Here is a 26,508-nt window from a genome sequence, read left to right as displayed (position 1 = left end):
TTTTTACAGCCACGTGTGCGGTTCCGTGGAGAAACGCGAACAGATTTAACGTGGAGAAAACTGAGAGCTGGAAACCCTCTCATGTTCAGGGTGGAAAAAACCCTCCCACGCTCAAGGCGGGAAATAGCACGAACAGGAACAAACTTCCTCCCGGACGCTGCAGCTTCCGAGCACACACTTCCACTGGCGCCCCAAGCGCGCCGAGTTACGGACGTGGATGTCTCAGGGACCATGGCAAACACATGCCGGCATCTGACCAAGGACCCCCAAACGGCGCCCACAGGGCATGTACTTTTCAGCTCACCGGTTAAACCCGCTTGGTTTCCCGGCAGAAAAAAGCCACAGGGCTGCACGCGGCGAGGTCACCGTCTCGACTAACAAGTCCTTCTCCTGTGTGTGCGGGTGCGGGACAGCCCGGTCTGCATCCTGCGGAACGGCGACGCGCAAGGCGGACCGAACACGTGCACGGCGCGAAGCGAGCGTGGGCACCAGTGGGCACAGTGGGCGCCTGCTCACCTATGAGGACGGACGCCAGCAGCGCCCGGCGCCTCAGGCACAACTGCAGGGAACCCGCTCCTCGCCGTGAGTGGGGACACAAGCAACCAGGTCACCTGACCCACGGGCTCCGGCCTTGCCCGGGCCGCGGGGGGGCAGCCAACCCCCAACGCGCACTTCGTGCCGTCACAGTGGCGGCGGCCCCCAGGGTGCTGGCTCCACCCGGCCCGGCAGCAGGACTCACCTATCCTGGGCAGGACGGGTGTCTCGCTCAGGGAAGCCAGGCTTAGCGAGTGCGAGTGCGAGTGAGTACATAACCCGGAGTAACCCGGTTACCCGGCAACCAGGCTTATCGAGTGGATGACGGGAGTGGCGGCTGGGGCATGAAGCGTGTCCTCAGTGAGTCCTGGACACGGATGAGCACAAGAGGCCCTGCTCTGTGCGACCAGGACACGGAAGGGCCCGGAACAAAATCGAGCCCTCTCACTCTGACAGACGGGCAAGGTTGAAAAGCAGCATACTTGACTTGATTCGGTGGTTTTGCCACAATCCTGCATGGAGCACGCTCCCCAAACGCGGGTGAACAAGAGGTGGGCTCGGGGCTCCGGGCGCCCCAGCCTGACGGCGGCAAGAGGGCTGTGCTGCTTTCCCGACGGACAGGCAGGCTCCTGTCACCGAACGCCAGTCCGAGGTGAATTTCCACTAGCGTCTCGAGACCTACGGGAGCCCCCGCTTTCCGACAAGCGCCCTCGTGGGACGGCCCACGCAGGCAGCGGCTTCAGCACGCGTGCCTTCAGGGACCCGTGGTCGGCAGTCAACACGCAGGTGTCAGGGCGGGGGAGGGACGGTCCCCAAAGCACAAGCGTTTGGATCCCCTTCGCTGCGACTGGTTTTGGAAAGCCTGACGACTGACGCGAAGTCACACGTAACAAGACGACTTCTGACACCTCGCAGGGAAGGGCAGGACGGCCGCCGGTGCCCCTCTTCGTCACCTCCCCGTCCACGTCCTCACGTCCTCGTGCAGCCTCACGGGCACCTCTGTCGGCAGACGGGTGGGCTCACGGGCGCTCACTGTGACCCCACACTGTGCAGGGCCCTGAGGAAGGAGTCCTCCCCGTGACCGGCAAACGGGTCACCATCTGTTCTCGGGTCACAGGTCACATGACCCACTCACGCTGGTTACGTGCACGTTCACCCCGGCCCTCGTGCACTTCTGATCCTGCTCCTTCCTTCCTGCCTCCTCCGCACGAAACCAGCACACCCCACGTGACGCCCCCGGACGGGGGCCGTCCCCTCGGACTTCCTTCCCCGCCAGGACCCCGCGTCATGCCCTCACAACTGACGGCGGTTTCCCTGGTCGCACGCCGGTGCAGACTCGCCGCCCGGCTCAGAACCCGTGCTTCCTTCCTGCGCCACTCCTGTCACGCACGGTCCACCTACGCGTGCCGCACGCGGCCACGGTCACTGCCTTCCGTCCCTTTGCGTCCTGCGGAGCGGCTGAGGGGAGAGGCTCACAGCACGTCGCGCTGGCCCGCCCGCTCCCCACGTCTCCCGAAGCCTCTCGTTCCCACGGCCTCGGCGTGGGCGCCGGCAAGCATCGCGCTTCTCCACGCCACGGGCCCGACGGTTGCATCCACGCTGCCTCACGCAACTGCTCTTTCTCTCCACTCGGTGAAGAAAGGAGAGAACTCGGAATTCTTCCTGCCTGCCGATCGCTCGCTCACCCCCACGGGGCTTGCTGCTGTCCGCGTGGACGTGGGTTCTCAGCTCTGTCCGGGTCATCGGCTCCATGACCGAGGAGCTCCCTTTGGGGTTTCCCGCGAGGGCAGCGAGTTCTCTCAGTTCTCGGCCGGGACGTCTTCTCCGAGCTTCGTTTGCGCCACAGCTCCGCCTGGCTGACGGCCTTCTCTCCGGCCTTCTCTCCCGTGTGGCAGCGTGCCGCCCCGGGGCCTGGGGCCCGGGGCCTGGGCGGCGTCTGATGAGAAGCGGCTGCTGGCCCGGCCCGCGGCGCCCTCGTCTGCCTTGCGCGCTTCCACCGCGATGCGTCTGGGTGTGGCTCTCTGTGCCGAGCCTGCTTGGAGTCCGTCAAGATTTCGGGACGTGTTAGAACGTCTTCTCTCCGATCTGGGAGGTTTTCTGCCCCTGCCCCTCTCCTCCGCGCTCCGACGGCTCCCGCTGTGGGAAGGTCGGTGCGCTAACCGGGGCCCCGCGTCTCTGAGCGCGCGCTCCCCTGCTCGTTCTCTCATCCGTGGTTCGGACGGACCCCCGGAGCACATTTTCTTCCTCGCTGCCCTTCTCAGCGCTGTCCGTGTACTAGCTCTCGTCCTCCCGCACGGCTCCTCCGGCCCGGAGCGCGCCTGGGGTGGCCGTCGGGAGTCGGCTCTGTGAGCTCGGACGTCGGGCCGCGCTCCTGGGCGTCTTCCCTTGAGTGGAAGCGGCCGGGTCCCGCCTCTCTGGCCAGGGCAGCTGCTGCGGCCTGGTGACCGGCGAGCTCATTTTCCTCCGTCTGAGGCCCAGGGCACAGCCCGTTAGAAGAGAAAAGCACGTTAAAATGAAGCCACGGCGACACCAACGTTCACCTGTCGTGTTGGCCGTTAGCTGCCACCAAACACTGTGCCACAGCAAATGAGCGTCATCACCTGCTCTCATGGAAAACCATTCGGCCTTCCACGGAGGCACGAGGCCACCAAGTCCCGGCCTAGAAACGCACGTGAGGAGCACACTCACACACAAGCACGACCAGCACACGTGGTGTTCACTCCAGCTTCGTGTGAAACAGCAGGAGACAAAACCACGTACGACACACAGAGGAGGTGGCTCCCAGAGCGAGGTCAGGGGGCAGGGCGACGACCCGACTGCAGGCAACAGAGGGGGTGCACATCCTAAATTACACCCCAGGTGCCAGAGCCACCGCTGGCCACACGGGGGAGATGCCCCACTAGCTTCCACAGGACAGGACGTCCTCGGGTCAGCAACGCCCCAGACTTCTGTCCCGGCCACACGCCTGCCCGGGGCTGAAGGGGACCCCGCCCGGGTCCACCGACACCACAAGCACCTTTCATGTGTGCCAGTGCCCCAGAGCATTTTAGTGCCGTCCGTCCCGACGCTGCAGTGAGACTGGGGGAACCTTCTGGAAGGAAGAGACCTGCACAGACTGTGGGAGAGCCCCCCCAGCTGTCCGTACGTCTGCGGCGCAGGCTGGAAAGGGGGAGAGAGCCAGCGGGACTGGGCGGTGTGAGCCTGGGACGTGTGTCAGCGATTAGCCGTCAACTGTGGATTTCTGTAACGTGAGAGTTACCAACCACGTTATGCTATGTTCTTTGGCCGTTAACGAATTAATAATTGGTTTGGCAGAAATACTGTCCTTTTCGCGTGTCTGCTAACTCTAGAAGCGATGGAAGTAGTCTTACATCGAGTTCTAAGTCGCCTCTGCCGATGCGAGCACAGAGCGCCGCAGAGGGTCCTGGTGCGAGACCCGGGCCACCGTGTCCGTAACAGCCGCCTCACCAAGTGGTGGGGACAATGATGCATCTGTACGGTGTCGCAAACAATTTGAAGGTAACTCATTTGAGCAAATGCTTTTCAAACCTATACTTGACTTTTTCATCTTAGAGACTGACCTCAAGGAGCGAGCGTACCCCACAAGCACTGTGAATAAAACGGCATCCGATGTCGCTGATCTGAAAAAAGAATGAATCATTTCTTGGTAGACAAGTAAAAATTACCACCCTTCTCCTTCCAGTAAAACTGGCTTTCAGGTTCAAGGGACAAGAAGATCCGTGGAGCCGCTTGGCCTCGTGGAACCAGCAGGAGGCGATGCCGAGCAGACCTTCCCGTGGGAGCCAGACCTGCATCACTGTCATCACACGCGGGGAAATCACGACACAAAGGCCTCCCACGTGCAAAACACAACACAAAAAACCCCAAAACGTTTTAACTTCAAATAAAAATACCATCACGTAAAAACTTAAACAAACTTCACTCCACCTCTAGTACCATTAAACGAGAGTAAAATACAGCCAGAAAACCACACTCGCCAACTTGCCTGGCAAAGAAAGAAACGAGGGCCCCACGCCTGAGTCCCCCGCGGCAGCTGATTGGGACCCGCCGTGCGCCCCGTCCGTCCGACCCCAGTGAAGGGTCAGAGCCGTGAGGCACGTCTGGAAACACTGAAGCTTTTCTGACAGCCACACGTCCGAGTTCCAAAGCACCAGGGACAGGCCGGGGGGGGGGGGGGGGGGGGGGGAGGGGGGGGGCGGGGGCGGCCGATGGCTCTCTGGGGAGGAGGCTCTCTGGGGAGGAGCGGTTGCCGACTGGGTGGCAGGTGGAAGAAAGCGCTGTGGGAAGTGAGAGACTCTGACTTACTCCCCAGCTCTCCGGACGCTCAGGGGCCGGGCTCTCAGGACGCCTGGCGCCCACTGGGGGCTCAGCCCGCGGCACCCACCACCACACACCTGAGGACCTCAAGCTCCTGTGGCCATGTCGGTACCTCCTGCGTGGACGCTGTCCACAGGACGGGCCGGACGCCGGGCTTCCTCTGCCTGCACAGGGCTGACCACAGAGACACAGGACACCCAGCCCCTCGGGACCAGAACCGCGCTGCTCCGCGGTCCCGTCCAGATGGCCAGCACCCAAACCACATCAAAGCAAAGGCTCTTTCCAGCAAGCCCTGGTGCCTCTTGTTTCTGGGCACACCGGAGCAGATGGGCACTCTCGGCCTGCCCAGCGCCTGCATCCACTGCCCCACGAGCACAGGCTCCTTCCTGCGGGCTCCAGCCAGGCCTTTCTGGGTCTTTGTGAAAACTGCTCTGAATTTATTTCCTATGTGACAGAGAAAACAAGCTCAACCAGAGCGCACTCCCCATCCCCGAGAAGCCATCACCACCCTTGGCATCAGCCGGCACCACCACAGAGGTCCTCAGAGTGGGCGGGAGGTCGGCTCCTCGGAAACCCCAGTGGGACCTCTGCATGGAGAAGGCGACACAGTTCAGCACAAGCATCGTGCTTCTCATCAAAGTTGCGTCCTAAGACGACCGGACAGCACTTCAACGTGGCTGGAAAGGTCTGCCGTGGGACCAGCAGGGCGGCCCCGTAGCACAGCTGTGGACGCACAGACCTTCTCCCAATAAAATTCCGACACACACATGGGGCGCCTGGGTGGCGCAGTCGGTTAAGCGTCCGACTTCAGCCAGGTCACGATCTCGCGGTCCGTGGGTTCGAGCCCCGCGTCGGGCTCTGGGCTGATGGCTCAGAGCCTGGAGCCTGTTTCCGATTCTGTGTCTCCCTCTCTCTCTGCCCCTCCCCCGTTCATGCTCTCTCTCTGTCCCCCAAAAAATAAATAAACGTCGAAAAAAAAAAAATTAAAAAAAAAAAATTCCGACACACGGACAACGAATCTCTATGTCCCCTCCGTGTGCTGCTAGAATTTCTGGCCCGATCCTGTCTTCTAAGCGGACCGGCTCCAGTACACCAAACTCTCTTCAAAAGCACTTACTCACCTACAGAACATCTTCGGGTCAGACCAGGTGGCTTATAAAGAAAAGAGCCCCCACACAAGCAAGGGAGGGGGGCTGTTATGTGCAGCTACGTGCACAGGCTGTGCCGGCCTGGCAATGCCCCCATTTCAAAGGGGAAAATGAAGACACGGGGAGGTCCGAGGACTCGCCCACGGTCGCATGGCTCACAGGAGGCTCCAGACGCGGTTGTTAAACCTGAAACCTGGGACACGTGTCTACTCGCTTCTCACGACGGCAAGGTCAGGCCCTGCGAGGAACCCCCGGCCTGGCACGAGCAGCCGTCTGCTCGCACAGGTGGTGCCCAACACTCCCGCACACGAGGGGCGGGACGGAGATGCCCGTCAGCAGGGGAGAGAGGCTCGCAGAGCAGCAGGTGCCCCGCCAATGCCACATGCAGACAGACTCGGAGCAAAGCCGACTCCCTCCCCGGGCTACGGAGCGCCCGCCCCGCGGTCAAGCAAGTGTGGACAGAGCGAGGAAGGCATCTCCTGATGTGCCAAATTCGTTTGCCTCCCACGCACCCTGGTCCACGAAGCTCCTAGAAGATGCATCTAGTCCACCAAAGTAAGAGAGCAAAGAAACAAGATGTTGGAGCCAGGGAACGGTGAAGGCGTCTCCGGAGGCGGAGACGACAGTCCCCAGCGGGCAGCAGGGCCCGAAGGGGAGGCTCGGGACACTCGGGACAGCGGTTCTGGCTCCGGGCAGACCGAATTGAGCCGCAGTGGGGAGAATACTTAGAAAAAGGCAAAAAGGAAGGAAACTGAGCCAAGAGAACATGATGTGATGATCAAATCCAAGCGAGACAGAAAGATGCTTCAGAAAAGATGTAGGATCCTGGCGCGCTGTTTGGTCCGGGACAAGATGCAGTCACGTGGACACTGAGCCACCACCAGCAGGCACGGTCAGGTCACCCGCGCCATAACACAGCTGGGCACGTGAAAAATCACCAACTGCGTCAAAACGTGCTGGCCATGGCGTCGTCCTGCCCTCCGCGGCGGGGCTGCCCGGGTCAGGCAGGCGGACGTCTTACCACTTACACTTACACGGGGGAAAGACTCAGATCTCCGTGAGTAGCAACTGGAACAATAAAGACTGTGATAAAAATTCGCGTCACCGTAAACGTAACATTCTGAAATGCTAAAGCCTGAAGAATCTGTCACGTTACCGCATCGCGCCTGCAGACCTCGCCTGGGCCGGCCCTCACCTGCCCCCCTCACCGGGCCCTCACCCGCACCGCCTCACCTGGGCCCCCGGCTGTCTGCTGCGCTCCTCTCGCTGGATGCTGTGGCCTCGAGCGTGGCCCGGGGCTCCCGGGGCAGTGGCCGCTCCTGCGGCCCCTCCTCCTCCGGCCTCCTCTTCTCGCTGTCGCTGTCATCACTGCCCTCTCCTAGGATGTCATCCACCTGGCAAAGGGGGAGAGTCAGGGCACACACCCGACGCCTACGACCCGACCCCCACGGCAGGGCGGCGCGGCCCCATCTGGTCCCGACCACGTGCGCTCGCCTTGGGCATAGCGGCGAGTCTAGGTGCGTGCCGGGCCGAGTCCGAGATGGGTGACAGCCCGGACCTTTGCAGGTGGCACGTGAGGTGGGCCAAGAAAGCAGAGAAGGCCCAGGCCGTCCCTCTAGCGGGGGGGGGGGCCCTCCCGGGATCCCAGGACCCCAAGTGTGACCCTGGGGCAGGACATGCGGACAGCCCGACAGTCACTTCTCAGCGGCAAGACTCTAACAGGATTCTCTCTCCAGTGCGCTAACGAACGCTGTGGTGAAGAATCAAAGCTTTCTGTTAAAATGCTCACGATCAGGAAGCCGCACTCGACTGCTTTCCAGGAGGCACTCTGGAGTCTGGGGAGGGGGACGGCGGCCGCTGCCAGTGGGGGCCAGCTGTGTCCTCAGAGGCTCAACAGAGGGTGCCTGTCCCCCTGCCTGCTCCAGGGCGCTTTTCTCCCACAGACCTCACATTTCACCTTCACGGACGTGCCACGTGAGGGTGACAGGAACTAACGGCCATGGCCCAGGGTCAGCACTCCCTGCTCCCCTGCAGCCTGGGGGAGGTCGGCTGCCCAGCAACCCGAGTGCCGGGCCCCCAGGGACGCCCACCGAGGGGATGGAAGTTGCCTCCTAACAGCCGCCGAATGGCAGAAGGATCAGTGACGCCAGATTCGGGGGAGCCTGGAGACAGAAGATGGGGTTCTAGACTGGCTCCTGCTTTCCACCTGTCTGACCTTGGTCTCTGTGCCTTTCTCTCAGATCCACCACTCTTTCAGCAAAGACATCGGATGAGATAAAAATCAGGTGGACAGGAGAGAAGAAGGGAAGGAAAAGGAGACAGCACACGGCCACTGCAGACCCGTCACGCGTCGTGCCGATTCCTCTGGGTTTCCGAGCACCCGCCTCCAATTCCGCTCTTGGAACACTGTTTTCTCAGAAAGCGATGCTTCACTGGCGCAGCTGATACTGTTCTTTTTCTTGGTTCTAAGTTAATATGTGATGGAGAAATTGTACGGCCCCCCGTCGGGTGGGCTGGGGGGTCGCACAGCCCACGGGCAGCACAGCCAGCCTTTCACAGACCCATTCGCGGTCACAGCAGCCGAGCCCGGCAGGCAGACATTTCTGGATTCCACTCCCAGGCTCCGAAGCTCTGAGGCAACGCCTCTGTGACGTCCTGAATACCCGGACGAACGCCTGAGAAGTGCCAGACTGTGTCAAGATGGTAACATCAACTTATTTAAAACGGTACAAAGTGGAGTTTGGAGACGACCATACTAACACTACACGTCGCTCAGCCCTCAGTACCATGACTCAGAGCTAAAGATGTCCCCCCCCCCCCCACAAAATACCTGAGTAACAGAGTCCACGTGTAGAAACTTTACTCAGAAAAAGCAGTGATATCAAAAATCCTGTAAGCCAACACAGTAACATTTTTATGACCTTGAACTGGATCAGTATTTAACAAGTTTATCTGATCTTTGGTATGTTTTGTTGCTTTTTATTTTCATTCATCTGAAAGTATTTTTTTTAAGTTTGCTTATTTATATTGAGAGAGAAAGCAAGAGAGTTCCAGTGCGTGTGCAGGGGAAGGACAGAGAGGTACGGAGAGAGAGAATCCCAAGCAGGCTCTGTGCTGTCAGCACAGAGCCCAACATGGGGCTCGAAACCATGAACCGTGAGATCATGACCTGAGCTAAAATGGAGAGTCGGACGCTTAACCTGACTGAGCCCCCAGGCGCCCCTTATCTGATCTTTAAAGCTGCTTAAAGTGGGTACAACAGGAGGAGATGCTTATTGGTCTCTGTCCCTGGTTCCTGACAGAGCCCCCAAGCCCCTTCAACCTGATGGCTGACAGCATCATCCTTTTTCCTAATGAGGCAACTGCAGGTGGGCTTCTGGATGGGGCTGGTCACCAGAGCCCAGCCAGAGCAGACGCCTGGGGCCTGCAGCCCCACACCCGTCCTCAGGGAGGGGAGGGGGCTGGAGACTGAGTTCATGACCCATCACGCCTCCTCCACAAAGATCCCCAAAGTGCGGGGTGCGGGGAGCTCCTGGGTTGGCAAACGCACCCACGTCCCGGCAGGGTGGCCCGCTCCCAACTCCACGGGGACAGAAGCTCCTACGCTCAGGACCCGCTGGGACCTCACCCAGCGGGCTCTTCATCTGGCCGTTCCCCTGTGTCCTGTCACATCCTTTATGACACGGTAAGCCACTCAGTGTAAGCAAGTGTGTCCCTGCCCTAGCAAATGATGGAACCCCAATTCGCAGCCGGTCGGTCACAAGTACGGGGGACAACCCGGGACCTCCCCCTCGTGCCTGGCATCTGACAGGTGTGGGTGTGTGGGTCCAGGCAGTGTCGGAGCCACTCAGTGTGGCCCCCACACATCTGGGCAAGAGCAGAGGAGTGCTGTGCTTTCCTGGACGAGTCTCAACAGCTCAGCACGGGCCGGCGGGTAGGACAGGAGCCACTGGGTGTGAGGGCGCCGTTTCCCCAACGGCCAGCCCCCCTGCTGCAGGAACCTGGCACTGGCCACAGCCAAGGGGAAAGCGGGGTCTGTGGGAACCCTGACGGTGCTCTCACGGCAGCTTTTAGACTTTGTGAACTTGGAACTACAGGGATGTAATGGCAACTTAAATGTTAAATTTTTAAAAAATGCATTAATTCAGAAACACCAGGTTTTCAGCCTATTCCAGGAAAGAATATTCCTTTCCAAGGAAAGGCAGGTGGTGAGACGTATTTAACTCATGAAAACTTTTATTTTTCCCACCAACAACTGGGTGGCGACCCGAGGAACCTCCCGGCAAGGCCGGACAACTGCAGCCTCTCCTTACAAAAAGGGTCAAGGGCCTGCCCTCCTGCCCCCCGCCAGTCCCGTTCGGGGACGGGGCAGCTCACACCTCCCCTCCCAGGCAGCGGGCACCTCCACAGGGCCGTGAGCTGCTCTGCACGGAGCGCAAGGCCGTAGGGACACCGAGGGACAAAGCCTGTGACTGACAGAGGGAACGTTCCGACATGGAGCAGCCTCAACCCCAGACCCGCGATCCGTCGGTCACTCACTCCCAAGGAGCTCACGTGCAGGTCTCGGGTCTCGATCAAATACAGAAACAGTGTAGCAACAGCTAACTAAACAAAGCAACAGCTTCATCAACAGGTTATTCACTGCAAGGTCCTTGGAGGTGACACACGGGGTTTGAGCTAAAGGAATTTAGCAGAAAGCACAGAGCTAATTCTAAGCAGCTACGTTCAGGCGTCACCGCTATACTCACTTGGCTGTGCGTACTCTGTGTTGATGCACGAATCTATTAGAATTGTTAGTATTAAATTTTCCTCTGAAAACATTTCAGGCCTTTGAGTCTGCATCATACCTTTTCAAGAGAAAGACAGGAACTTAAAAAATCAGGTATTTTATGTCTGACCACCAAAGTACCATCACTGCCTCAGAGGCCGTGAAGTGACCCATAAAGTGTCAGCAGTGCCGCTGACCAGAAAGAAGTCTCCTCGCTCCTCCAGCGCGGCGGACGGCCAACCAACGCGCGTGCCCGCTCTGCCAGGTGTTTGGAAGGTTCAGAAACATCCTGCACGGCCAAGCTAAAATTGTGGATACATGTCAGAATCTGGTCATACTCAAGTTATGCTTCAACTTGCTCTCCCTCGTTCTGTTTTACTCATATAGACGTATCTGCTTCAGAACAATGGACACCTTTCCAGGGCTTTCTCTTATAAAAAGGTAACTACGCACTTCTTGAAAACCAGTAATCTGCAAGGAACCACTTACTTTATATATACTATTTAAAAGTTGCTAGAATACATATTTCAGAATCTTAAGAAAGACTTGAAAAACAAGTGTGTGAAGACAAAAACCTCATTTTATGGTGAATTAACTACTGAAGTCTCTCAAACAAAAGGCCCACACGGATCACATCAAACGCCCTGGAAACCGTTCCCATCACTCACCCGAAGACGCAGGCCCACGAGGAGCTGAGGAGACCTAAGGCAGCTGAGGGGGACGGTGTGGGAGAACAGACGCCTGGAAAGGTGGGCGGCCCAGCCCACCAGGAGTGGGGACCCTGCAAAACAGGCATGGGTCCCGCACGTGCCTCTACCCCTCCTGCTCGCTCCCGGGCGGAACTCGCAGAGACAGGGACCCGACACCCCCGGGCAATCCCCCGTGGGCCATGCGAAAATGACCGTGTTGTACGCGCTGGCTGGGACTAGGGGTGGACAACCCTGCGTCCTGGTGACTCGGGATAGTCACGAATCGGATGGAGGGAGACGGGTGTGCAGAAACACATATGAACGGACTACTCTAAATGACCGGACGAGGTACCAGCCACACAGGTGCACAGCTCGGCCGCAAGCGCAAGCTTCCCAGTCACTCCAACAGGCGACCTTCTCTCTTAATGAAACTTAAATGGTGTTTAGACACATTAAGCTTTACTTTCCCGCAGGATGACGCAGAGAAAAGGGTACAGAGGCAGCGCTGCCCAAGCCCACGTGCTCTGCCCCAGCCTGCCCAAAGCCTGCCGTTCTCTGGGCTGCAGCGGCCCGGGAGCCGGGCACGCGGCCGCCGGCCACAGCTCCTTCTCCGTGGCCTCGCTGTGGCGTGCCTGTTCCCAGACTGACCTCATGGAGCATACAGGACAGTCTGGGACACTAGAAATAAATCGGGATGTATGTCCACGCTATCCTAGTATTAAAAAGCTATCTTCACGTTATTGTCTTCAACCTCAGGTGTTGTTTCTAAAGCTCAGTATTTGTTAATTATCTCAAGATCCCTGGGAAGCTCATGACATTAGTTACAGAGCTGCTGCTTCCTAGAATGCAACAGGACCCCACGTTAAGGCACGAGGAATTCGCTCACAGTGGTTTTTTTGCTGAAACACTTTGGGAAGCCTGCTTGCCCACGGAGATCCCTGAATCTCACACCTGTGTTAGTGGGTCCGCGAGTACCTGCTCCAAATGGAAGCGTGTGAACAGAAAGGTCACTTGGCAAAAGTTACCGAGGCGTCTCTGCCCCTGCCCCACCTCTGTGCCTGATCACGCTCAGCGGTGACCGTGAGGCTGCCCAGGCTGTGCACTCGTTAAGGCGAGCCTCGCCGCCCAAAGGGCTGCACACAGAGGAAAAGACCCAGGCTGTCGTGAAAACAAGCAGCTAAACCTCTGCAAGAACTTACCGCTAACAGAGCGCGCGCACAACACCCGGGATCAGACACCCCGGATCAGACTCACACGACTCGGCTCAACCACGCCCGGGACTGGCCTCGCGTGACTAGCCTCTAGCCTCGAGTAACTCTCGGAGTAATCTCTGGCCAACAAAAACCAAATCCCACCACACGCCCTGCCCTCACGTCCCTGCCTGGGGCTTCCCCTCCAGACGCGGTCCGCGGGGCCCTTCTCAAACGCGGCCTTTCCCACGCGGCTTGCCGTGGCCCCCGGGGAGCCCGGGGAGAAGGGAGCCGGGAGCAGACACGGGTGTACCACGGGACTCCGCTTTCAGGAAATCCGACGACGGGCCAGCCAGTTTACAGCATCAGAAACCAGTGAATTTATGCCTTTCACCAAAGCCTGGAGGTTTTCGGGCACCGTTCCTCCAAGAATCTTGTCTCGTGCCTGTCTCCTCCCCCTCTGTGGGACCCGGACGGCCCGCACGCACGCTGAGTGAAGTTCTGATGCCGACCAGATGTGCCCGTGGCTCCGACCGCTGCCTCAGGTGGCAGCTGCAGCCCTGATCGTGGGCCCTTTCCTCCTCCTACCGGCACTGTCTCCTGCCAGTTTCGGGGACAAGTGTACAGAGAGCGTACTTTCCAGTTCTGAATTTCCCACCGTCGTTCGTCGTTCTGCATTCGCTCCAAGGCTGCTCCCTTCTCCCCAGGGAGCATGGCCACTGAGATGCCTTAAGGTGCTGGTCTCCAGAGCCCCACGTCCGGGCTGGCTCGTGTGGGTGCCTGCTGCTGCTCACTCAGACTGTGCCCCGGATCCCCCGATACTGCACCCTCTTACCGCCTCTGGGAACACACGCGTGCACTGTAGCAGGTTTAGCCTGATCAGAGTGGGTAAGACAGAAAGTTCCGCCTCAGCTTCCGTGGACGCGGTCTTTCCCAAGCCTCTCAGGGTGTGTTCTGTGTCTGTGCTCCTGGAGGTGAGCCTGGGGCCCGGGTCGGCTCCTGTACAGACTGGGGGGGCCCTTCTCTCAGAGCACCCTGAGCCGTTGCCCAATATGGTGTGGCTGGGGTGACCCATGGGGCTAAGAGGCAGGGAAGGGAGCCTCCATATGCTTTGGGCCACAGGCTCCTGTCCCCAGACCCTCTGTGTTTTGGGTGCCTACCCCAGAGTGGCAATACAGCTCCATGACACGGGCTGACCCAGAGCAAAGCCTGGGGGAGAGACGTACGTCCCTCCAAAATGAGGGCCAGAGCCGGGGACACAGGAGAAAAAAATGCTCAAAACCCCCACTAGCATCGCCTGGCCTTCCCTGCTGCATGGTGCTGATTTCCGTGAACCAACTTCTTCCCTCCCTCTCTCTAAGGAATTGTTTTGTTTTGTTTTGTTTTAAGTGAGCCCTAGGCCCAACGAGGCACTCGAACTCACGACCCTGAGATCAAGAGCCACATGCTCTCCTGGCTGAGCTGGCTGGGCGCCCCTAGGGCCCTGCTGTTCCTGTTTGTGGACCTTAGCTGCAGACCTCACAGGGGGCCAGGGAGGCTGGGGTGGGAGGCAGGGATTCACCCACCTGGGCCAGCACCGGGGCCAGTGCTGGTTTGTTCTTCCTCCCCGCACAGTGTTCCCTGTGCTTCTCAGACGTGTGCTGGGGCATCACAGACTGGTCCTTTGATTACATATGGCGAACGCTTTGTTTACTTATCTGACTCTAAGCTAATTTTATTTTAATAGGATACTGAACTTTTAACTTTGAAAATAAGTTGTTGTACATTTTAACTTGAAGGATGGAACTTTGTTACTTTGGAGCCACAGCCCACACGTCCCACCATAAAAACTGCTCATCAACCTCGGAACGGACAGTGAGACCTCCATTCCGCACTTCCCTTGTGTGTTTGCTTAAAATGAACACACATGTGGGGCGCCTGGGTGGCTCAGCTGGTTAAGCGTCCAACTTCGGCCCAAGTCATGATCTTACGGTTTGTGGGTTCAGGCCCCACGTCAGGCTCTGTGCCGACAGCTGGGAGCCTGGAGCCGGCTTTGGATTCTTTGTTTCCCTCTCTCTCTCCCCCTCCCCCACTCATTCTCCATCTCTGTCTCCCAAAAATAAATAAATGTTAAAAAACAAACAAACAAAAAAAACCGAACACACACGTGACTAAAGCTCGCCTATGGAAACCCAAGGCTGTGATGCAGACTCCCGCGGGGACGCGACGCCCTGCGAGGACTTACAGGCAGAGCACAGAGCTCCATTAACCCTGTGGGTCCTGCTTTGGACAAAACACAAGTGCATTACTGACCAACCACGACCACAATTAAAACCGTGTCACAGCCACACCTGCATGTCCCCCCAAAGCTGGGGTCCTGAGGAGCTTCTGGAATAAAGCTGCTTCATCTCAACATTTTGAAGCCAATGGACAACGTGCCTATTTTATTCAGAATACGTACTTGCTGCCAGATGGGGCAGACCTGCCATCGGGTGGGAAGCCGCTCCCGATGCCCGAGTCCCGCACCGAGCGAAGCATCGAAGCAGAAGGGGAACATGCTGGTGTGCGGCCCCAGGCTGAGGTCACCACCCGGCAGCGCCCCAGCATCGTGTGACTCCTCCGCCGATAAAATGGGTGAGACCGTTCACATGGATGGACACCAGGGTGCACGCATCTCGTGGACTCTCAGGGTCACGTGGCTCCCGGGGACACTCCGGTTAGCTCGGATGGGCCCCCCCTTTAACGCCCCAGACACCAACACGCCCATGCCCGAGGCCCCACTTCCTCTCAAGAAAAGGACCACTGTGTACAGGGCAGGAAAGGTGTGAGCCCACCGCGCGTACTCATCAGAAACAAACCTACACGTTCCACAAAACCATGGCATCCGTACCAGAAAGTAAGGCTCGCCGTCTTACGCATGACACAGAATTGCTGCCACCGCATGAACACGTGGGCGGGCGCGCCCAGCACGTCAGTCTGAACCACAGCACGTGGCGAGGTCACCGAGCTTTGGCAGAAAGCGCTGTGTAAACCACGATACACAAAGTATAACCATTCGGCGAGGACTTGACTGGAAACAGAAAGGGGCATGCTAAACATGCGTATACAGCAGTCCCTCCCTCATCCGTGCAGGTACAGTGCAAACACCCCGTGGACGCCCGAACCCTACACGTGCATTTACGACACGGCTCGTCCACAAGTCAGGCACAGGGAGAGGTTAACAGAAACTAACGGTAAGACATGGCGAGTGTGGTGACGCTGTGAGAACAGCTGTCTGAACGCGGCGTGTCTCTCGTAGCTTCCCCACCCTTCCTCCTCTAGTGGTCACGTGGGGGAGGTAAATGACAGGGGCGTGCGACGTGCCATCAGGCTGCCGCTGACTTTCTGATGCTGTGGCCGGAGTGCGGTGGGACCAAAACTGCGGAAAGGGAGGCCGTGGCTGAGGGGCGCTGCTGTGGTTTTAGGACCGTCTGGAAACAGTAACCGGAAGATTCTGTCTCAGACCCTGGTTTGCAAGGATGCTGGTCTGAAACGCCAGCATGATGTCTGGTGCATGACAAGGACAAAAGCCCAGGGGCGGGCCCTGCAGGACCTAGAGCACTTTGTCACCGGTGAGCTGTGCCTCTTGGGTGACTTGAGTGGAGCTCCGGCAGGACAAAATGGGAGAGAGGATGAAGGGGACCGGGGCTGCTGGGGGCTGGAGGTTGTGTCTGAGCGCCTTTGATGGACCCCCACCTGGGGACACCCTGGCTGCGGAGCACCTGTCCATGCTGATGACAGGCTGTCTGAAGAGCCCCATCTAGTGGACTAAAAAAAATACAACTACAGTGGCCTCTGAGTGCACAGGTGAGCACGGGGGCATCAGGACACGGTGTGGGTGGTCACGGCGGAGGAAGCTCATGTTGGTCAGTCTTATTTACTGGGACCTTTGTTTACTGAACTGAGTAAGACAGTGGCCTGCTGAGGGTACAGAATCCTGCCAGGGGACCTGAGGCAGATTTCACAATTCCTGGAACCTAACTGTATTTGAAGTATTGGCAGATAAGCCACTAATGAACTGATACAAGAGACATTCGGTTACTCAACTGAACGTTCCTGATAAATCCGAGAACGAATGCACAAAAAGCAGGCCACCCAGGTCTCTGATGAGTACCAATTTCTACGGAAACCAGAACGACGCTGAACAGCAGTCCCCCCGAATTATCTCAAAAGGACAAAGACCACCAGAAAACAAAAGCAGTCGCACACGTCAGCGGCAGAGACAAGAGCCCCTTCTATCACAAGCAGCTCCAGGTTTGGGGAAGCCGCCCGGGATTCTCTCCAAAGATTTACTTCAGAGTCTCCTAGGAGCATCACCCTCCCTCCCTCCCTTCGGCACAGGCCAGAGACCTCGGCCACCGCCTTGCAGCCCGTGACACTCTCTGAAACCTGCGTGTGCAGCACGATCGTCACACATCTCCCCCTTTCACCGTCTCTGCTCCCCGCTCCCGATGGCGAACCCAGATCCGTTTGAGGGCAGTGCGCCTCACGAGACCCGGCCAAGCCCACGCGGGACTCTCAGAGCCTCCGCCTCGAGCTCACGGAGCAGCAGCCCAAGACCAGCGTCCCCGGAGGCAGCGTGCCTGCTTTCCAGAGGCATGTCTCCTGCCGCCCGACAACGGGGCTCTGAGGCCCGCTCCGGGCACGTGGGTGTGTTCCAGGAGAAGGGGGCACACGCGGCAACGGGCATCTTCTGACACCAGGGTATCCCTCCTATCAGGGGCACACTCTGCCCAGGACGTCCCCGTGTGGCCTGGCGCAAAGCTGCCGAGACCACCTGGGGCCCCCAGCAGCCAGGTGCGCGGGAAGGTCTCTCCAGCCTCGGCCACGTGCTGGGCAGGAACACCGCCGTACACGGGCACGGTCACGCACGCTCGCTTCCCCGCCGCTCAGTTTCCGACCCCTAAACCCCGCAGCCCCCGGCCCGCCGTGCTTGCCCAGAACCAGGAATTGGGGAAGAGGAGCGGAGGTGGAGTGTGAGCGCCCGAGCGTGGCACCTGCCTCCCTGTGGGGCTCACGGGACGCGGCCCTCTACTGCCACGGCGGCCCAGGGCTCACCAGCTCTCAAGTGCCGGGCTGCTCTGGCCTTTGCCACTTCCTACCGCCGAGGAGCCGGATCGAAGGCTCGGAGGCTCCCTTTCCTTTCTCTCAAAGTGACAGAAAGTTGCACGTAGCACTTTCATTTCACGGTAAGATTCCGACGTCCCCTGACCTGGACAGCTAAGTAGCTGTCACTACTTAGCAGGTTGGTGTGTGCGCGTCTGCAGGGTGGCTGGGAGGACGGGGGAGGCACGCGCCAGCGGCCCTCTCCCCCAGGTCTCTGTGGGGTCAGCGACCTCCTGGATCGACCCAGAGACCAAAGAGTAGCGCTGAGGAAATTCTTCCGGAGAAAACACTTGGGAAACAACAATAAAAAAGCACCTCCACCAGCTAAATATTCAAAAAACGGCCAAGAAAGGGAATCGACACACCTGCAGACAGGCTCCAAGCGCCGCAAGGCAAACCGGCGACGGAAAGGGACGAGACGAGGGCTCCCGGTAAGATTCTGTACCGAACGTGCCACTGACGTTCCCCTACTGAAGATAAACTAAAACACGCTTTTCTACGCACGGGGCCCTCCCACCGGTGGCAACGAGCACGGAGCACGGTGCGGTGCCAGAGCAGAAACCCAGGCGGCCGTGGGGCCGGCTGGCCGGCGCACGGCTTCCGTCCCAAGCAGAGGCCGGTTGGGCATGACAAGGCGCCACGTTCACTCGGACGCGCGACGTGGCTTTCTGCACTGGTGCCGCCCGCACACTGCCTACAGACACACGGAAACCCCGACGGGGGGGCCCCTCCCTCGAGGGTACTGGCCGGAGCAGGAGAGCAGGGGTCACGGCGCCTGGGGGCCAGTGGGCCTCGGACGGGCTCCTTTCAGGGGATGAAGCACCGGGCAGATGACAAAATTACCTGCAGTTTTGGCTGTTTTGTCCCAAACGGAGATCCCTACCGTATTTAACCTCTAATCCAAAATGGATTCACGGCCCTATTATCACTATTCCCACACTTAAGGACCTGAAGAGACAAAAACGCCACCGATGTCGCCTAGAACCATTTAGTGGCATAATAACAAGATCCTACTGTGAACTGCCAACCGTCACCTGTGTTTCAGAGCCCCCGTGACCCGGGCAGGAGGTCACCTCGGATCTCCCGCTGGGCAGTGCAGGCCGCCGGCGGCCCCGGCCCTGCCCGCCCGATGCCGGGCCCTCGCCAACGGCGGGGTCGGGGGAGCACGCGGGCACCCCCGGTGAGGCGTGGCCTGGCTTTCCGGGGTCACCGATGCCCCGACGCGTCACTCCAGGCCGTGCCAAATCCGCCAGCGGAAGCGTCCCTGGGCAAGCGAGGGCGGAGCGTGAGCGCGGTGGGCGCCCTGCCCCTGGCGTGCGGCGCCCGCGGGCCTCACCTCTTTGTCCATACTCTCTAAGTCCTCCTTACACAGCGTGTACAGCGGCATGGTCTCTGACATGCTGGGCTGTCGCTTCCTCCCGCCGGGGCCGGGCCGCTCTCCGCGTCGGGTGTCCGGCAGCTCCTGAGCGAGCATCTGTGGTGGCGGCTGAACCACTCTGAAACGAACGTCACAGGGCCCGCGTGAGGAGAGGCGCTTCCACGGCCTCCCGACTCGGAGCTCGTAAACAAGCACAGAGAGCGTTTAGTTACGAAAAGCCACCCTGTCCCTCCACGGTCCCCGCTCCCCGCGCGCTTCCCTCCCGCTGAGAGCGGACGACCCCGCCCACTACCCCCCCCCCCCCCCCCCCCCCCCCCCCCGGCACAGCACCGCTGCTCTTGGGTGTCCCTCGGCTCAGAGCGAAGAACAAGACATGAAGAGCTGGCGAGCACGTTCCTAGAAACCAGCAGGAGAGGTACTTATCCTCAAAGTAAGGTTGAGCAAGCCGCAAGAGTTTTTAAGAAAAAACAAAACCAACGCAGCAAAACCCTCTATTCTGCCCAGAACAGAAAGAACGAGCTGCCCAACTGAAGACACAGGCTGCGGGGACTGAAGTCGGTGCGCCGTCCACCCGGGCACCGGGGAAGGCGACCCAGCATTCCAGCCGCACGGTTCCGCCCATCAATCAAACACGAACACAAAAGACCAGTGAGCACTTCCAGAAGGCTCTTCCCCGGAGCCGATCCCAGGCCCGGCCGCGCAGCGTCTCACGGTGCCCTCGGCACACACGTCCGTGTCGGCGGCAGGCCCGGAGCACGCGCTCTCAGGTGGGTCACAGCCCTGAGACAGGCACGAGGACGCTTCCGACCCCACTGTCACCACCCAACACGTCCGCTCCCTGAGACACTGACGACGCGGCCAAGCCTCCTGATTTTGAAGAAGACGCGGGTACGAAGTCTAAGCCACAACACGGAAAAGCAGCGGCTGCGTGTCTAACGAAAGGGGGACTTGTTAGGGACAGACACGAGGACCTGACACCGGAGCCTCGCCACTGCCGTCCACACCATGCTGCCCGCCGCCCACCCCGCAGCCAAGGCCCCCGGGGCGACCACGGGAAACGGCCTCCTATCTTCCTACCGAAAACAGCCACGTACAGTCTCCCTTCGGAAAAGCAGTTGCAGTTGTAAGCAGGGAGCGCCGGCCGGCCTACCTCTCGGGCGCTATCCCTCGAAAGGGGGTGATTGTCTTCATCTTGTAAGACACCGAATCGGCCGGTAAGTCAAGGGCCCCCAGCCCCCAGGGCGTCTCCCCTCACCAACGACACGCCACACGGGAGGCGGCAGAATTTCCTCCTGTGTTTCCATCAAAGGGCGGAGCACAACAGGCAGGTGCAGAGGCCGGTGGGAGCAAGAGAGTCACAAAAGGGCAAGACAAGCCATTCTTAGCGTTATGTTCCTTTCCCGTTTGGAAAGCAGCTAATACGTTACCGCACAGCTCTTTTACTGTGGTAACGTGTAATGGCTCAGTTTCGTCTAACGTGGTGAGCTCTGGTGGACTAAACCCCCAGGACGGAGAGCTCCCTCTTCCCGACCTGCAAGGCCCCCATGCCATGCTGCTCGCAGAGCTCCCCAAAAACGAGACCGTAAATGCAAGAGGAAATGAAACACAAAAGATTCACGGTCTATTCTGAATCACAAGTTGACTTTACTCCCAGGAAGGCAGCTGGGCCTCTGCCATCCTCCTGGGGGCGCCAGCAGGGGAACACAGAGAGCTGACTCGAGGGCTGACGGAAGAGGGCCAGGAGCCAGCGACACAAAACACCAACGGGCAGACACAAAGCCCAAAGAGTGGCCTGATCTCTCCAGGAGAAACCCACAGAGGGACCCCTTGCGGAACAGGAAAGCTTCAGACGGTCACTTGCTCTCCTACAGGCCAATACCACAAACCATGCCCCCGTCACTGGTCTCAGAGAACGCAGAGTGGGGGGGTCAGGATCTTCCTCCGGGCCAGCAGGTAATGAGCACCCGACTATGCAGTGTCCACGGAGACTCTGGTGGCTGGGGCCAGGACAAGTAATGAGACCCTCACCCCAGGCTGGGAGGTGTCAGAGTCAGACGCTGACGTTCACCTGGTTGTAACATGAACACCCACCCGCCCTGTGTCTGTGGCGACCCTGGGGGGTGACCCGAGGTGACCCTTTGGCCCAGGAGCAACAAGGACCCAAGGCTCCCCACCAGGGACAGGTGTGTCCACCGTGCTGCCAGAGCAGAGCCAGGGGGAGACAGCCAAACGCGAAGTCTGAGTAAGGTCAAGGCTCTCGTAACGTGCCGTGAAACCACCCAGGCTTCAGCTGAAAATCACTCGTGGGGCGCCCGGGTGGCTCTGTCGGTTAAGCGTGACCCTCGGTTTCAGCTCAGGTCACAATCTCACAATTCACAGGATCGCGCTCCTCGTCGGGCTCTGTCTGGGCTGATGGCCTGGAGCCTGCTTTGGACTCTCTCTCCCCACCCCCGACCCCTGCTCCCCTGCTCGTGCACCGTCTCTCAAAATAAATAAACTTAACAAAAAGAAAGAAAACCCCTTGTCCTCCCAAGAACAGCTCAAGACCTCAAGCCGAAGGAGGAGGACAGCCGGGGAGGTGCACTCTGCGGGGGCAAAGGTTGGGGACTCTCGGGCACGTGGGACAGCATCGCAATGAAAAGGCTTCGACAGGCCGCCAAGCGCCGGTCACGCGGCTGCAGGAGAAGGCCTGGCACAGCCACCGCGGCCAGGGAAGCGCCACGGGGCAGCGTCAGGACGGAAACGCGCCAATAAGTGAAAATTTAAAACTGCACTGGATGGGCTCCACGTCACGGCAAAGGGGACAGAGCCTGATGCGTAAGAGAAACGGCTCAGTCTACACATCAGGGAGAAAACAGACTGAAAAGGAAGAGCGAGCAGCCTGAAGAACACGTGATTCAGTACTGGTGTCCAGGAGCCCGGAACGAGGACAAACACGACGGAACCGGAAAAGTCCTCAAAGAACAAGGGCTGGAAACATCCTAAATTTGGGCAAGACATTAAACTTCCAGATTCGAGAAGCTGAGTGGATCCAAAGAGAACACAGCTCCGAATCCACATTAAAACACTCCATCGTCAAACTTCTTATTCAAGACAAGGAAAACACTCTTGAAAACAGCGAAAGAAATGTTACCGGCCAACGAGAGAAACAGAATTCGAATGACAGGCCAAAGACAAAAAACCACGTGATAGGAGTACAGATGAGGCATCTGGAAAAATTTAATATCCATTCAGGATAAAAACTCACAGAAGAATGGGAAGAAAGGGAAATTTGGGAAAAGCATCTACAGAAAAACTACAGGTACCACATCATACTTAAAGGTGAAAAGCGAAATGTTTCACCTCAACATCAAGAAAAGGCCCAGGGCGCCTGGGTGGTTCAGTTTGTTAAGCGTCTGACTTCGGCTAAGGTCATGATCTCACGGTTTGTGAGTTCGAGCCCTGTGTGGGGCTCTGTGCTGACAGCTCGGAGCCCGGAGCCTCCTTCGGATTCCGTGTATCCTTCTTTCTCTCTGCCCCTCCCCCGCTCGTGCTCGGTCTCTCAAAAACAAATACATGGGTAAAAAAAAAAAAATTAATAAAAAAAAAATAAAGAAAAAAGGCCCAAATGTATGCAGATCGAGGGAACAGGTGGGGAACCCAGAACAGACCTGCACAGAGGTTCCTCGACATCTGACTCGGGTGCCAGAGTGGCAACAAACCTGACCCCCACCCTAGAATCTCACACTGTGCACAAACTCAGAGTGGGTCCTGAAGAAAGGGACTGAGCAGACGCCAAGGCTGGGAGCAGCCTTCCCGGCCAGGACCCAGGCTAGACACGCCCCGGCTGTCTTCCTCAGCAGGACGCTGCAGCCAAGAGGAGAAAGCCAGCAACGCGGCAGCAGTGGAGACGGATGCGAGTGGGGGTCACGTACACAGCGCCTGTGTGCGCCACACCCCAGGGAGGGGCGGTGAGTGGGGTGGGTGGGGGGCGCGCTGGAAGGGGGTGGAAAGGGGAGGGGCGTCAGGGGCCCCCTGCCGGTGGAGGTTCTGACCATGTCAGAACAACGGCCGGGCCAGTAGGCCGTGAGACGGGCCTACAGGTTTGCAAGATGCCGGGCAAACTGGGTGAAGGGCACACAGGGCCGCTGTTACATCTCACAACTGCCTGTGGGTCTACAGTGACCTCAAACTACAACTTCGAATAAAAAAACCCCAAATGCTCACAACTAACAACACACCTTAACGATGGGTAAACAAAAAGGAATTCAGAATTCTGGCCCCATCCCTGCAGGGAGAGAGGGAAGGTCTGACGACAGCTTGGCGAGCGCTCCCTGCTCCTCTGTGGTCCTGGCTGCCCCACCCCTGCCCCAGACCAGGCCTCCCCTTCACCGCTGCACCCCAGGGTCCCACCAGGGTCCAGCCTGCGGAAGCCTGAGGTAGACTGCACCCAGCAACCGGACGAAGCCTGTTCTTACCCCACGTTGTCCCTGAGCGCTCTGCACACGGGTATCTCACGGGGGAGAAGAAATGCCCCCGTGAACGTCCACAACAGTGGGAGAGCCCCAAGGAGCTCTGACCTCTAGGCGGGTCCCCAGCCCAGATCCAAAAACATCAAAACAAAGAGAACAGACACCCACAATCCTCAGGGCCTCAGACAAGTGCACGGAGCGGTGTCCGCGCCCACAGCTCCAGGCGGCCTGTCACAATGGGGTCCACGTGGGGCTCCAGGCTCAGAATGGCGCCGAGCCACCGATCTCAGGGCCCTCCTTCTTGCAGCCCTGGACACACAGGTGCAGGGGGCCCAGAGCCTCGAAGGGGCAGCGGGCAGGGGCCCCGCAGCCCACGGTTCCATCTGCGAGGCCTGGGGGTGTGGATGTCCGGGTGGCCGCGGGTGCCGGGAGGATTATGGACACAGGCGTGTGGGGCACAACGTGAAATCAAATAAACAGGTCTCAATGGAAAGGAAGACCTTACTCTATGGCCGCAAAGACGAAACAACGCATGGGGTCGTGAGCAACCCCACAATGCCCGTGAGCGCATGTGCCCGGTCCCCTCCTGTTTCCCTTTCCTCTGAGTTCTAGACTGCTGCTGAGATGGGTGTCACCTTCCCTGTGTGTCATTTCGTCAATTTTGAAAGCAGAACTATCCATAAATTCTACCGACAGTCGCTATTTCTAGAACATACGGTTTCCTACACACAAAAAAGGAAGTCCAATTGACACAAGGTGACAAGAGTTACTTAAAAAAGCCTCAAGCTGCCCCTGATGGAATCTACCACAGCAGGGTAACATGTTGGTCTGGAAACAGCGGTGCTTCCCACCACCCTTCCATGATTAGTAAGATTCAATGGTCGCTGTTAATAACCTTCCGCATACCTACACGGACCGGCAACGATTCAGTTAATATTTGGCGGAAACCACGCTTCCAAGTTCAAAAAAGAAAATTTCACCAAGAGCCACCTCTGAATAAACCACAGCTCAGTGTGTTTTCCTCCAAGAAGACGGAGCTGAAACGCTGGTTTTTCAGTCATCTGAAACTGTTCACACAAGCCACACACACGTGTCAGAACAGAAGGGCAGGTGTGTGCTGCTCGACCGTCAGCGTTCCAGGAGAGCAGCGTTCCGCTCTATTCACGTTCACTCTCCACCTGCACGTGCGCTCAGACAACACCCCGTCACTTCTTCTCCCACGTCCTGGATTTCCTGGCATCCTTCCACTGATTTCGAGCAAGGCTGAATGATCCCCAAACCGTTCTGAACCTAAGTCTGAAACGTTCCAAACGTTTGTTGTCTACACTCACAATTCACTCAAAGCTTTGTTACTGAACCTTCAACAGCACGAAAAGCAGGTTCTAAAGAACAGGAACTGTTCACGTGAACATCGGTACGGCGTGGATTTCAGGCCTCCTTCCACCACGAGATGACCGGAAGCTGTGAGTCAGGTGCTGTGGACGCTCTCAACGCACACACCGCCCTGTGACGCGCACTACAACTCCCTGCAGATGTCACCCACGAAAGGAACCTGAACCACACGACCATCCCAAGGGCGGCATCACGCCTCTCCAAGGAGGGGGCTCTAGGTGCTTGACGGAGGCCCACAGCTCGTACCCCGTGAGCAGCACGGGCCCTACCGCTCCGCTCGAGGTCAGGCGCTAGTCCTCCGAGGGGGCCCGGAGGGGGGCTTCGCGGGGTGGTCTCGGGGGGCTGTCAACTGTACAGCCCACGAGGAAGTGCGTGGACACCGAAGGCTGAGGCCACTGCAGCACAGTTTTGAAGACAGGACACACCCCCACCCTAGTCCCACGGTCCACGAACCCCCCAAACCCGACTCAGGACCACTAGCCACCCAGGGTGCAGGGGAAACACCACCCCTTGCAGCCCATCTTGGCTGAGCCTGGCAGTGGAGACATCGGTACAGAGGGTCACAGCACTGCCTGCGAGAAAGGGTAAGAAACTCGGCCACGCCCCAGTGACGTTCCCCTCACCCCGCCTGCGTAAACGCCTTCTCCCCAAGAAGCGTGACGCAGGGAAGGCTGGCACTACGGCATCCCGCAGCCCCACGGACTCAGGCACGGGCCCAGGCCCCACCTTCCCACCCGCCACGTGCCTTCCCACCGCACCCCAGTGTCCTGCACCAGCACGTGCGGTACTAGCACTGACGTTCACCGGGCGTGTCTCAGCACCAACACTCAGCAGCGTTGCTGAAAAGGCCCTGTCCCAAGTCCCAGCTGTGCCGACAGTTTCAAACCCCAACCCCTGCCCCCGCAGCCCCCGTGTTTGGCTTTGCTCCACACAAGCTGGGCCACCGTGTCGGGGCCTCCCAACCACAGCTTCCAGGACTGTTCGCCGTCAGCAGGAGGATCAGACCTGTAAGAGGCAGGCCACGGGCCACCGCACGATCCGGGGCACACGCTCCAGGGGAGACGCTGGCTAAGGGGGCGCAGAACCGTCTATGCTCCTTGAGCAGAACGAGTGCACTCGGTCCCGTGACCTGCCGGTCAGCACGGAGGTGGCCACCTGTAAGTGGTCTGCCAGCTGACGGCGCTGAGTCCTGTTCTCCTGACCCCCTCACCCCCCCATTCCTGCCCCGGTCTCCCCTCCTGGAGCGTCCACGCACACCTGCCTCCACCTGGACCGCATCTCTGGCGCTGCATTGGGCTGAGGCTCCCCTCAGGCCTCCCTGGCTGCCCCCGACAGCTCCGGGGCCACACGTTTCTCTTGCTGCCATGCTGGCTTCCGGCCGAGCTGGCACCACGGTCCATCAGTGTGTCTAACAGCCCCTGACCAGAACTTTATCAGAAGCACCTCTAAAATCTCCGCTAATCCCGTCCCTGTCTTCAGGCCTCCTGGGCCCCGGC

The 26,508-nt window shown here is 58.8% G+C and overlaps 1 protein-coding gene across 5 annotated transcripts in view; it reads right to left on the bottom strand.

Moving 5' to 3' along the window:
• Positions 1 to 26,508, bottom strand: part of CTDP1 (CTD phosphatase subunit 1) — a 56,802-nt gene that overhangs the window by 5,038 nt on the left and 25,256 nt on the right. For 2 of the 5 annotated variants that reach the window (XM_047827317.1, XM_047827312.1), the window contains exons 11-12: positions 19,128 to 19,287; positions 7,254 to 7,414 (exon numbers count right to left, since the gene is read on the bottom strand). In XM_047827317.1, coding sequence (XP_047683273.1) covers positions 7,254 to 7,414; positions 19,128 to 19,287 — 321 coding nt within the window. Of the gene's footprint in view, positions 1 to 7,253; positions 7,415 to 19,127; positions 19,288 to 26,508 lie in introns of those variants that run through there. The other 3 variants (XM_047827315.1, XM_047827313.1, XM_047827314.1) reach the window with 2 other exon arrangements.

Source organism: Prionailurus viverrinus, chromosome D3 (assembly GCF_022837055.1).
Source record: "Prionailurus viverrinus isolate Anna chromosome D3, UM_Priviv_1.0, whole genome shotgun sequence".
Lineage (NCBI taxonomy): Eukaryota > Metazoa > Chordata > Mammalia > Carnivora > Felidae > Prionailurus > Prionailurus viverrinus.
This window is presented reverse-complemented; position numbering and strand designations above follow the sequence as displayed.